We start from the raw sequence: 12,130 nt of genomic DNA, 5'->3' as shown, positions 1-12,130 counted from the left end.
TTGATGACTGCGCCATGTTGGTTCAGGAAGTCCATGCCGAGAATTGCGTCTCGCGAGCATTGTTAGAGGACAATGAACGTTGCAGGGTAGGTCCGGTCATGAACTGTGATTGTTGCCATGCAGATTACAGTCAGCATCATCAGGTGTCCTCCACCTGTCCAAATTTGAGGGCCGTCCCATGCAGTCTTGACTTTATTCAACTTGGCGGTGGATAATCCACTGATGACAGAGTAAGTAGTTGGCTCCAGTGGCTACAAAAGCGGCGACTTTGTGGCCGTCAAGACGCACGTCCAGGTTGGTGGCTTGGTTCTTTGTCTTGCACTGAAGTTAGGTCCTGGTGTCGGATCACAGCTGCATCGCATTGACCTGTGGCTGGTACATGTCTTCTTTCGTCGGCCTATTCTTGGCTTCGAGGCTTCGTCGGGATGGCGGTGTGTTGTTGCTGCGTCATTGAGATAGATTTTGAAGCATTGGCGGTGGCGACAAAGGGTCTTCGGCATTTCAACATACAGCAACTGCACCTCTATCAGTTACTGCTATTAGTTTTCCCGATATGGGCTCACAGACCGGGCCTGGGCTGGGCTAGTGTATGGTCGGCGCTGCGGCGACAGGTAGCGTCCTGGCGATGGCGAACACAAAGGACGTTAGGGCCTCTACTGTGTTGTGGCGATGTAGTCAACACTGTCACGTGGCTGTTCACCAAGCTGTGGACATGGCGCGTTGACGGTGAACCCTATTAGGCCCATCTCATGGTGTGGGCATCGGTGGTAGACATGGCCAGTTTCTCCACAGTGATACCAGAGCGGACAGTGGTCAGGGGTGCGCCAAACATCCGTCTTCCTTGGAATGCTGCAGAGGGCAACGGTGGACAATGGAACTGCAGCATTACCATGCCCTGGCACGGGTGCAGAGGGAGAACGTGACGGTGGGCTACAGCGGCGTACGTCAGCTTCCGGCCGAGGCTGCAGCAATTAAGGGACTTCTCAATCACCGACTCCTCAATTGAGGATCTCCTCGTGTACAACATCAGCAATCGAAGTCAGTCACTTGAGGCTGTGATGAAGGGAACAACTTCTGAAGTTCTTCCCGCACTACCACTCTGATGGTCGCGCACAAGTCGTCGGTGTGCATTAATTGAATTTCGGCCGAGTTTAAGATTGTGTGGTGGTTGAATTGCCAGTTCCGCATTTTTAGTGTTTTCTCTATGCTGGTGGCCTCGCAAAGAAACTCTTCAACGGTCTTCAGTGGGTTTCATATCATTCCAGAGAAAAGTTCTTGCTTAACAGCACGCATGAGTAGGCGAATTTTCTTCTTCTTGGACATATTCAGATCAGCATGGTAGAAAGGATGGGCCATTTCTTCCGTGTAAATGGCAACATTTTCGTTCAGGAGCTGTACTCTGGCTTCAAGCAATTTCTGCCCTTTTCTTGTGTGTGATGCTCGCAAAGGTTGGTAGGAAGCCGTTGCGGAACAGGTCCCATGTTGTCAAGGTCGACTACCAGTTCTCAAACCACGTCCTGGCGGTGTCTTCTCAGGCGAAGTATACATGCTCAGCTTGTCGTCGAGTTCCAGTTGTTGAATGTTGCGATTCTTTTGAAAGTCTCCAGCCAGATTTCTCGGTCATCAGCCGATGATCCACAAAAGGTAACTGGCTCTCGAGGTTTTTGCAGCAAGACAGGCGATGCTGGGGCTGTCATCGTGCCTACTGTCTTGGTGTGGGTCATTCTGGTCTGCTCAGGATGAAGTCCATGCTCTGGGGAGCAGGTTTTGTAGCCTGTGGTTTGCTCGATAGTCCAAGGCAACGCTGCTGTTGTCCTTAGAGTGTGGGTGTGACGGGAGCATCCGGTACATGAATCCAAAAGCACCTCCACCAGATGTCACATAGTAGCAACCGTCACGAACACAGGAGCAAGACGGTGAATGACAAAACCAACATCTTTATTGGGTGAACTTGTGCCCACGAAAGGAACGCTCAAAGCACAACGATAGCGGTGAACACAGTCAGTGATTGGCGAAATCTGATCAGCGGGTCAAGGGCGTCATCTTTTATACACCGCTTGTCAAAAGTTCTAATGTAATACAAGGTTTGGCAAGGACATACACAACAGATAGAATGGACAATAAATTCATGTAAGTTCCAAATCATGCAGGCGCATCTTGCGCTATGCGATAACGTTTAACATTTGTTAGCCGCTGAACAGTGGTCATCGGAGAAAGATAAACAAGCACGCATGTCAGTATAAAATGTCTTTGCGACTCAAGTAAATTTAATTTTTTAACATGCTCTTCTTCACACATTCACACAAATCTCTTCACAAATTTGTTTGGACTATTTTTAGACAAGCTGTTCTGTGTATCTGAGACAGCTTCAAGAAGACTATTGTGTCTCTGACCAAAGTTTATCTGGTCAACTTGGTGATAATGGCTCTTCATAGTGAAGCCCGATGCAGGCTTGTATAACTGATTGGACATGACATAAATAAACAGTGCGGGTATAGAACTTGAACAAAGGTCTTTTTGCCCAAGTTCTATCTTCACGTTGTCAGTTTGATATCCATAGTGAGTACTCGTTTTCTGGCTGCCTCTTTGTCATAAAGCATGGTATCAGCAAGATAAGCTTTCTTGCTATACGCACGTCTGGCCTGCATTTCGCAAAACAAAGTTGGATAATCAATGTAAATACATGATGTAAAACTCTGCGAAAGGGGACTGGGATGCAGAAAAAAAAACCAATGGGACGAATGATTGTCCCTTTGCTTCTTTTTTTCATTCTTTTCCCCACCATATAACAAGCTAAGTAGATCGTGGTTGTGCTGCAATGCTCGTGTACTCAAGTGCAGGCTATACACAGAGTCAAACATTTTTTTAAAAAACGCGGCATCAGAAGCAAGAACATGTTTGCTTACATGTCGTCCCTGCTCCAAATTCCTTTAGTTTGCATCAAATTGGTATCTTGTGAATTGTTCAAAAAATGGTGCTGCTTTTCTTTTTATTTATTGCAATAGCAGTTATATAGGAACCCCAAGCGAATTTTCGCTGTCGTCGTTGCCGTGATGTTCCATATATACTTAGGTATATCTATGCTATATGCCATGCCATGCTATATGACATGCAGTATATGCGGGTTACATTGCCACACCATTCTATCACTAAAGTTGCTTCTACCAAGTCTTACATTCCTGAAAAAACTATTTCTCAGAATTTTTACAATGGCAGCCCACAAACAAATGTCATGAAACAAAATGCTGGCAGCACATGCCTTTTATCTGAAATCTTCTCAGACTTAAATACAGTCAACTCTCGTTACAATGGACCTTGATAATATAAAAAAAATGTCCGTTTTATCTGAAGTCCGTAATATCCAAAACACCTCACTTCTGAAACTTTGGTAGTGATGTCTTACGTTATTGCAAAGAGTGAGTTATGAATGTTCAAAGTAAAAGACAAACAAAAGAGAACCGCAGTTTTATCCAGAAGGCGAAGCATCGATTGCGACAGCAAATTAGTAGACAGCCGTGCGAGGTAAGGATTGTAGTTTTATCTCGCTCGATGACCACGGAAAGTAGCTGTCAAAATGTTGGAGTGAGGAAGCGCAGCAGCAGCAGCAGCAAAGGAATTGACAGCTGTCTCTCGCTTCAACGTCAAATAAACGTCGAAAGCACAGCACATATGAACCTACCGGCACTGGATGAAGCCACTGGCACTTTGTCCACATAGATCGCTTTAAAGAGAGGGCCCGTGGGGCCGTGCCATACCTAGCAGCCGCAGGAATAGAACACCCTCTCTCCCCAATGCCTTGCATGCGACGGAAGACAGCACGCATCCTCGCCGCTTTCCTCCCTTGCGCGCACTAGATTGAGCCGCCAAAAGAAAGACATGGACAGAGACGGGTGCTCGTCCTTGTTATCCTGTCTCCATCCGTGTCTTTCTTTTTAGCATTGCCACCTTTTCAAATATGTACCAACACGCCCAATTCGCCACATTAATTGCTTTGAAGATGATGCCCGCACAGGCACCCACTTTGTCCACATCGCAGATCGCTTTCAAGATATGGCACCCACATAGCTGCGCCATAAGCAACAGCCGCTGGAGTAGAGCCCCCCTATCCTTTGCCTCCCTCAGTGCCTCGCGCACGAAAGAAGACTGTGCGGTCCGTCCCACCTTCCTATTGCGTATGCGCGATATTGAACCACGATCATTGGCTGACTATCGCAAGTCGGTTGTCAGCCCGTGTCAACATGGCAAAAGTAGGTTTCATACGCCCGATCTTGAAAAAATTTCCGCTAATTTTGTCCGCTGTAGTGGATAGTGCATTGAAGCGCGGTCCGTCAAAAGTGAACTTCGTTGCACTAATAAAATAGGTAGAAGAAGCTAAGGTCGAAATATGGTCTGTTATATCCAAAATTCTTGTACGCGGTTCCGTTGTAACGAGCGTAGACTGTATTGAAGCTGCTAAACAATAACAGAGCTTAAACCTGGAAATGATGTGATATTATTGCGTGGCTGTGCACTAACTCTGGCATCGGCTCAGGAAAGAAATTTGATACATGCCCAATACGGAAAAGTGGTAAAGCCGCTAAGAAAGAAGTTGGCTTTAATTCATAAACATAAATAAAATTGTATATGGACCCCTAACACAACAGCTCATTTTTACTTAGTCAGCTTACATTTACTTCAATTCATACTGGCACTACAGCTGCGTGTCTTGCACTTCGTCTAATATTCTAAAATGTTGCTATCGCATTCATTGCTTCACCCTTATGGCAAAACAGTGATATTTTATTTCTCCTGTACCATCGTTTTCAAATATAATCTGGTTTCTGATTTAAAAGAACTTCCTGGACAACCCAGCAAACTCACTGGGTGCATGGAGCACAGTCTTCTGGGTGGCACGGTTTATTACACGGATGGCTGCAGCCAGGTGGGCGCAACTTCTGGCAACCTTCGTCACATGTGCTGCAGTTGCTTCCAGCCTGTTTTAAATTGGAAAAAAGAAAGAAGAAAAACTTCACATTGCTCCTCGTATGCCACAATATTTTCACTCACTCAAAAGCACAAAGTCCATGTTGACAAGCGAGCGAGTTGGTGCATTCTTAACAGAACACGATTCAAAGCAAAACATGGCGATTATCAATTCTAACACTTCAGAGGTTCTGGGGCACCTCCCTTTGTATCCATGGCATTGAACTCGCACGCAGTTTTCTATTATGTGGTCTTAATAAAGGAAAAATCAGACATCCACCCATTCGAAAGCAATTGCCACAAAGGAAACCCATACGGGTTCCTCGAAAGAAAGGCCTCGCAGTTGAAGAAAAATTCGTCCTGGTCCGGGACTAGAAACCGAGACCACCGCCTTTCCGGGGCAGCCGCTTTACCATCTGGGCTAACCAGGCGGCTAGCAGATGGCAGAGCGAAGTCATACGTATTATGTGGTCTGTAAAATAAAATTGTCAGATGCATCTGTTTGCACACCGCTGTTATATTGCAGTCTAATGTTCTATGCCTTCAATAGTTTTTCTTTTTCCATTCTTTTCAATCAAGATAAACAGTGTGAACATAGAGCAAAACTTGCTCATGATCACTGTCAATGTGTGTACAACAATCAACACTTGCATGTACTATTGCACTTCTATCTGGTCCCATTACTAGCACATTAGAATGGCAGCACAAAGCAAACATGCAACACAGAGAAGAAGGACCACAAAACAGCGCTGGATCATTAATATATTTTGTGGTCCTTTTCTGTGTTCTGTGTATGCTTTGGCATGCCATCCTAGCATGCATTTCAACTAGCTAGCTGAAGTATCAGCCTCATTACCCATTACTAGCCTTTGACTACGGGTCCAAACATATCTTGTAATTACATTGTACGCTTTAGGTCAATTACAATTGGATTGAATTGTAAGGAAGCTACTTCACGGAGGTCAAAGGGCGAATACATCACAATGAGCTACTCCGGCATCCCAGACTTGTCACTGACTACAGTAATAACAGAAAATTAATAATGTCACATTTCAAAGTGAACGATTAGAAAGTTCATGATCTTTTGTTGCGATATCCACAGACAAGTTAGACACACTCGCACCACTCTGTCAGTACTTATCATGGAAGTGTGACACCCTCTCTGTGGCCGACTCTTAGCTCAAAGCTGGTAGCAGTGCCTGGCCATGACCATCAGAATAGCCAGTGCAAGTGACTGCCGTCATAGGAGATTTGAATTGCAGAGAACTGTACGGTACCTTCAGTCATAATTTTCTGTTGCTATAACATTGCAAGGTCTCTAGAAGGGTAACCAAATGATATACAGTAAACCTTTCTAATTCGACTCCCATTAATTAGATTTCTCATTCAATTCCATCTCAACCGAAGGTCCCAGCCAGCACCCACGCATTTCTATAGGCCCAAGGTTTCATTATTTCGATTCTAAAGTTGGTGTTCGCCAGAAAATACAAGCTCCACCAGTGAGCATGCACACGCCTGACCCCTAAAGTGACCCCAACAACAACCCCTTTAGTGGCAGCATGTCTCAGCAGAACTTAGGGGACAGTGAATGTGTTCATCTCTCGTTGAAAATGCCTATTTTTGGCCTGCCCAAGGAAGATTTTCAAGTAATAACCGTAGCTTACAATGTCTGATTACAGTATTTGCTGAATTCTAATGCACACCTTTTTTTTTTTTTTCAGGGAAATTGTGCTGAGAACTGCCTCCACGGTGCAATCGGATACAAAATCAAAACCGCGTTCTCAATGTCTGTAATCCTTCCGCATAAGACAGCTGTATTGCGTTGAAGCCGACTTTAGGAAACTGGCCATCATTGTGCAACACATATCAAACCCTTCCCGTATTTTCTTTATTACTATTTTTTTTGCTAAAGAATTGGGTGCGCATTAGATTTCTATTCTGTTTAGGAGCTTTAATGTCATTTCTATACTAGTTTTCTACTATGGACACATAGAAAGCGGGCGTGCATTTGGTTCGGGCGCCTGTTATAATCGGGCAAATACTACCAAATGAATCAAACAGTGTATTTTAACGTTTTTCACGCATCTTGTTTGATTCGACATGCCAGATAATTTGATCAAATGTGTTGGCTCTGGCAGGGTCAAATTAATAAAAATGAACTGTACATTGATTCAATGCTAATGTTTAATGGCCATTTAACCCTTCGAGGGCCCTTGGTGACCTCAGTTCATCACGAGCGACTGCCAATTTTTTGCTTAAGACAAACTCGCCTTGTCATGGGTATTTCACCACTTTCGGAATGCCTTGTGATGAAAAGAGGCCATCAACGGGTGATTTTCCTTTCATAACATAGATCGTAGTAGCTGTTGTATCATCTGCACTTTCAGTAAGATTTTTCACATAAGGTGGCAGGTAGTGTGCCCAGCACAGACACGCCATTGTGTCATCTGCTACCTGAAAGGGCGCACCAATGGAAAAAACATCTGCAAGGAAACCAGGGCCTCGGGTATGTGGTGTGAGAAAGGGCGGTCCGGGGTGACATGTTTTGAGTGCTATCATATCACTGGTAGTCCTCAATAGTTTGCACAGTATCAATTAAGGAACACTGCAATCTAAACATCAAATAACCTTTTCCATGCAGCTTCAAGGAATGAAATGGACAGTTCATAATGGTAAATAAGCAATTTTAATTTGCCATACAAGTGTCCCAGATATATTTTTGTGTTCTAAGCATGTTTTGAAGCATTTCATGTCATAAGAAAATGAGCCATTTTGGATCTGGTTCTAGAGAAGAAGAAAAAAAAAAAGCTTAGTGCCCTTCTACTCTGTGAACGATGACCAGCGAAGCTGTATATGTGGGCCCCTTAATGGCAAACTGCGCCTCCACTGTAGGTCAGCTCGGCATTGCACTATCTTTGGGATCGGCCCACATATGGGGAGTGCTTAATGCTTGTCACCTTTTCCGCAGGTCGGCCCGGCATTGCACTATCTCCGGGATTTTTTTGTACACGCAGACACGATAGCGGGGAAAGTTGCCCCTAACAGTTTCGCTGTAAAAGAGCCCTTAACTCTTTCTACACTTCTAGAAATGTGCTCATTTTTGGTGCTACATTAAAGTATTAGTTCAAGACTTCTCAGCACACATCGAAATACATAAAATTATAGCCTCATCGCTGGCATTTTGAATGGATGTAAAGCAGTAATAATTGCTCAGACAGTTTTTGAGAATTCTTACACGAAACTTCAAAGAAGCACTTCAAGGAGCATGAATTAAAGTGTTAATTTGGCATTTTTTGCTAATGTGCTATTATTAGTACTGAGAGTAAAAAATATCTGAAACACATAAAATATGCTCCTGGCTCCTAGTTTCCAACTTGTGCAAGTCAAACCATGCAAAAAAATTATCATGCAGATTTGTTAGCGTCAGTAATAGCCATGCCCAAATAGTGATGCCCAAACTATGCAGGAAAGCAGTAGCTTCGCAAATACTATGAAAATGGGAAAGTTCCTATTGTGTAGGGAGCATTTGTTTTTTACTTACTGCAGTAGGCACCTGGTTCGTTTTTTTTACTGCATGTTTTATTATGCTTGCGAAGAAAGGGTTGTGAAGTTAGGGAGCATGCAGAAGCCTCCTCATATTTGATTACTGTGTTCGATCAGCTTTTTTTGTGCAAGCAAGCCGATCTAGGATGCATTCAACTGGCGCTGGAGCCTCCACATGCTTTGTTCAGTTACTGTACACTACTGTACAGTAATGTGGAGTGTTGCACAATATTGTACAGCAATAAATGAGGGCACTTGCATGGGTGGTGTTCAAAATGTAAGAGATTAGACTGCTAGCCAAGCTTCGGTCGAAGGTCAGTCTGAAACCAACTGCATGTTCTTGTGTGAGTGAAAACCACGCACGATGGGAAGGATTGCTCATAAGAATTTGTACATATGTTGTCGAAACGCTGATGCATAAAAGCAGCCCCCATGGTGGGAAAAATAAAGTTGCACTTGATATTAGTCAAACACAACTATCAAAATAACAAGCACTGATGGGCATCTACTGTTGTTTCAGGCATTGTTAAGACAGCCTAGACGTCGCACCATAAAATTAGGCAACCCGATAAAAGATTCTGTCTTCACTGCTGCTGTCATTTAAGAATTAGGTTGGCAAATTGACCAAAGCACAAATTTCGCATTGTGTTATTAAGAAAGTGCTAGGAGCATTGGATGCTAGTTTCAACTATACCACTGGCTGAAGTTTTATTTTTCCAGACTCCTCAATTTGTAAAATTTTCAAATCTTGCCAGCAGTTAAAGTTCAGTCATTATTTCAGACAGTGCATGGTGTTCATCATAAAAGAATTCCAACAGAAATTTTGAACAGCATGTAGAAGAACTGTCGATCATATTGATTGATTTCTATAGGCCCAGTAAGGAAAAAGTTAGGGAAAAGGCGGCAGCGCAAGAAAGTCGTGGACGGAGACAAGATGACAAAGACGAGTGCTGAGCTTTCAACAACATGATTTTGAATCGTTCACGAATATATATGTGCTGTCCAAGCCAGGGGTTATCATCTGCGCATGCGTAAATACCGTATTTACCCGCGTATAACCCGCCCCTGCGTATAACCCGCACCCCTAACTTTGAACTCGGCGGAAAAAAAAAAAAAAAAAACTCGCGTATAACCCGCACGTTTACCTGAAAAAAAAAAAAATGAGCGCTAGAAAGATGCAACTCACACTCAGTGATCATTTCGTTTTCAGAACATTTATTCAAACGACCGCCACCACGTCACTGGTTATCCGATTCTTAATCGACGCCGCTCTCACTACTGCCATCCGAGGCTTCATCGCCACTCTCAAAGACGTAGTCGTCCTCGGAACCATCCAGACTATTACTGATCGCACATTTTTTAAAGCTTTTGCGCACCAAATCGGCCGGTATCGCTTTCCACGCATCCACGATCCACTGGCACAGTAATGGAATATCAGGCCTTCGCACGCGTCCCGTCGGTGTGAGGGCGTACATGCCGTCGGCCATCCACTGGGCATACAGCCGCTTCACGTGTGCCTTGAACGGCTTGTTCAGGCACACGTCGAGTGGCTGTAGCATGGACGTCATGCCGCCAGGTATTATGACGAGGTCGGTGCTGGTCTCGGCAAGGCGAGCCTTCACCGCATCAGTGCAGTGGCCTCTGAAGGAATCTAGTACGAGCATCGACCGGCGTGCCAGCAAGGCACCTGGTCTTCGCTCCCAGATTACTCGAAGCCAGTCACCGACTAGGCCACTGTTCATCCACGAATTTTCTTCCGCACGCACAACGATTCCTGGGGGCAGTGGAATGCTAGGTAGCGTCTTGCGTTTGAAAATCACATACGGGCGCAGTTTCGTGCCGTCAGCCAAAGCGCATAGCATGACTGTGCAGCGCAGCTTGGCATTTCCGCCGGTCAGCACGCTGACTGATTTGGAGCCCTTTTTTTCCATGGTCGTGTCCATCGGCATCTCAAAGTACACAGGTGTTTGATCAGCATTTCCCACCTGAGACAGCAAATAGCTGTGCTCCTTCCGAAGTGCGATCACATATCGTTGAAAGTTCAACAACTTTTCCTCGTAGGCTTCAGGAAGCCGCTGGCACATGGTTGTTCGCCGCCGCATAGAAAATCCATGTCTTCGCATGAAGCGCTGAAGCCATCCACGGCTTGCACGAAACTCACGTGGAATGTTCAATTCCCGGGCCAACTTCAGGGCTTCCATTTGCGCCATCTCAGTCGAAACAGCGTGGCCACGACTTCTCTGCTCCTCAATGAACTTCGCAAGCTGCGTCTCGAGGTGGGGGTACGCGCCAGTCTTCGACCCCGAAACGCTCGCCTGTTCCGGTTCGTTGCTTCGAGACTCTCTTTTTTCTTCCTCCAGTCGCGAATGCACGACTCGTCGACGTCATGCTGTCTTGCAGCAGCTCTGTTGCCGATTTCTTCGGCAGCGGCTATAATCTTTAGCTTCTCTTTCGCTGTGAAACACTGCCGTCGAGTCGCACTCATGATGCCAAAACAAAGCAGGCAAACAGTGCAAACTGGGGTAAGTACACTAAACAGCGCCTAACGCGAGGCTCAACAATGCTGGCCTTTCGTTGGCCCTTCATCGGCTTGACAAGCGTCGATGACGATGGGGATGGCGGACTACACGGGGAGGCCGCCGCACATTGCGGTGAAGCCGACCCCCCCCTCCCAAGGAAAAAATTCGCAGATAACCCGCACCCCCACTTTTTAAACGCGTTTTTTCACATTTTGGTGCGGGTTATACGCGAATAAATACGGTATGCCAGCTCTTTGTCTGAAAGCGTGATGGAGGCCATGCTGACACATCCTCCTCCATCCATCACGCTTTCAGACAAAGAACTGGCATATTTACGCATGCAAAGATGATAACCCCTGGATTGGACAGCATGTATATATTCATGAACTATTCACAATCATGTTATTGGAAGTTCAGCGCTCGTCCTTGTCATCTCGTCTCCGTCTGTGTCTTTGTTGTGCTGCCGCCTTTTCAAATATGTACCAACACGCCCAATTCACCCCATTAAAAAGTTAGGGGGTTAAGGCTACTGCGCAAACAGCAGCAATGGAGAGGAGGATAGATTTATAGCGCACACTAAAACATTGGATTCGAACTAGTGGATCTCTCGGGATCCAAATCTACTGTCAACAACCTTTCGTATTAAAGGGACACTAAAGGTTACCAGAAAGTCAAGTTAAAATAATAAAGCAATGCTCTAGAACGTCTAAGGCGTCAATGTAATCGCGAACAGAGATTTAGTAACCGAGAAATTGAGCTAAATGCATGACACGATTTGAGACCCCCCCCCAGCGACATTCCGGTACCAGCCCGATGACGAAGGCACTCCGCATCATAATTTATGTCACTAGTTCTCAACTACTCGTATTAAAAAGATAATTTCATTAGATTATAAGACGGAAGAAATGCTACTTGTCTACTTCTATACGATTCTAAGAAAAAATAATATTTTGACGTTACCCTTCAGTAGTATAGGTGGTCGAAAGGTTTCGTTTTCGCTCGACTCTGCACGCTCGACTTCGCACCGCGCGTGCTATGGAGTTTCAGTTGTTTCTTTATAATGTCGTGCTGCGGTGGCCCTGCTGGCTCGCGAAACTTGCATTTGG

At 45.1% G+C, this 12,130-nt stretch overlaps 1 protein-coding gene across 1 annotated transcript in view; it reads right to left on the bottom strand.

Annotated features, from left to right (window-relative positions):
- The window catches only part of LOC142578726 (NF-X1-type zinc finger protein NFXL1-like), a 75,059-nt gene that overhangs the window by 9,683 nt on the left and 53,246 nt on the right, over positions 1-12,130 (bottom strand). Inside the window, exon 16 of the mRNA XM_075688237.1 lies at positions 4,861-4,973. Coding sequence (XP_075544352.1) covers positions 4,861-4,973 — 113 coding nt within the window. The remainder of the gene's footprint in view (positions 1-4,860; positions 4,974-12,130) is intronic.

The sequence above is a fragment of the Dermacentor variabilis genome, chromosome 4 (genome assembly GCF_050947875.1).
Source record: "Dermacentor variabilis isolate Ectoservices chromosome 4, ASM5094787v1, whole genome shotgun sequence".
NCBI classification, from domain to species: Eukaryota; Metazoa; Arthropoda; class Arachnida; order Ixodida; family Ixodidae; genus Dermacentor; species Dermacentor variabilis.
This window is presented reverse-complemented; position numbering and strand designations above follow the sequence as displayed.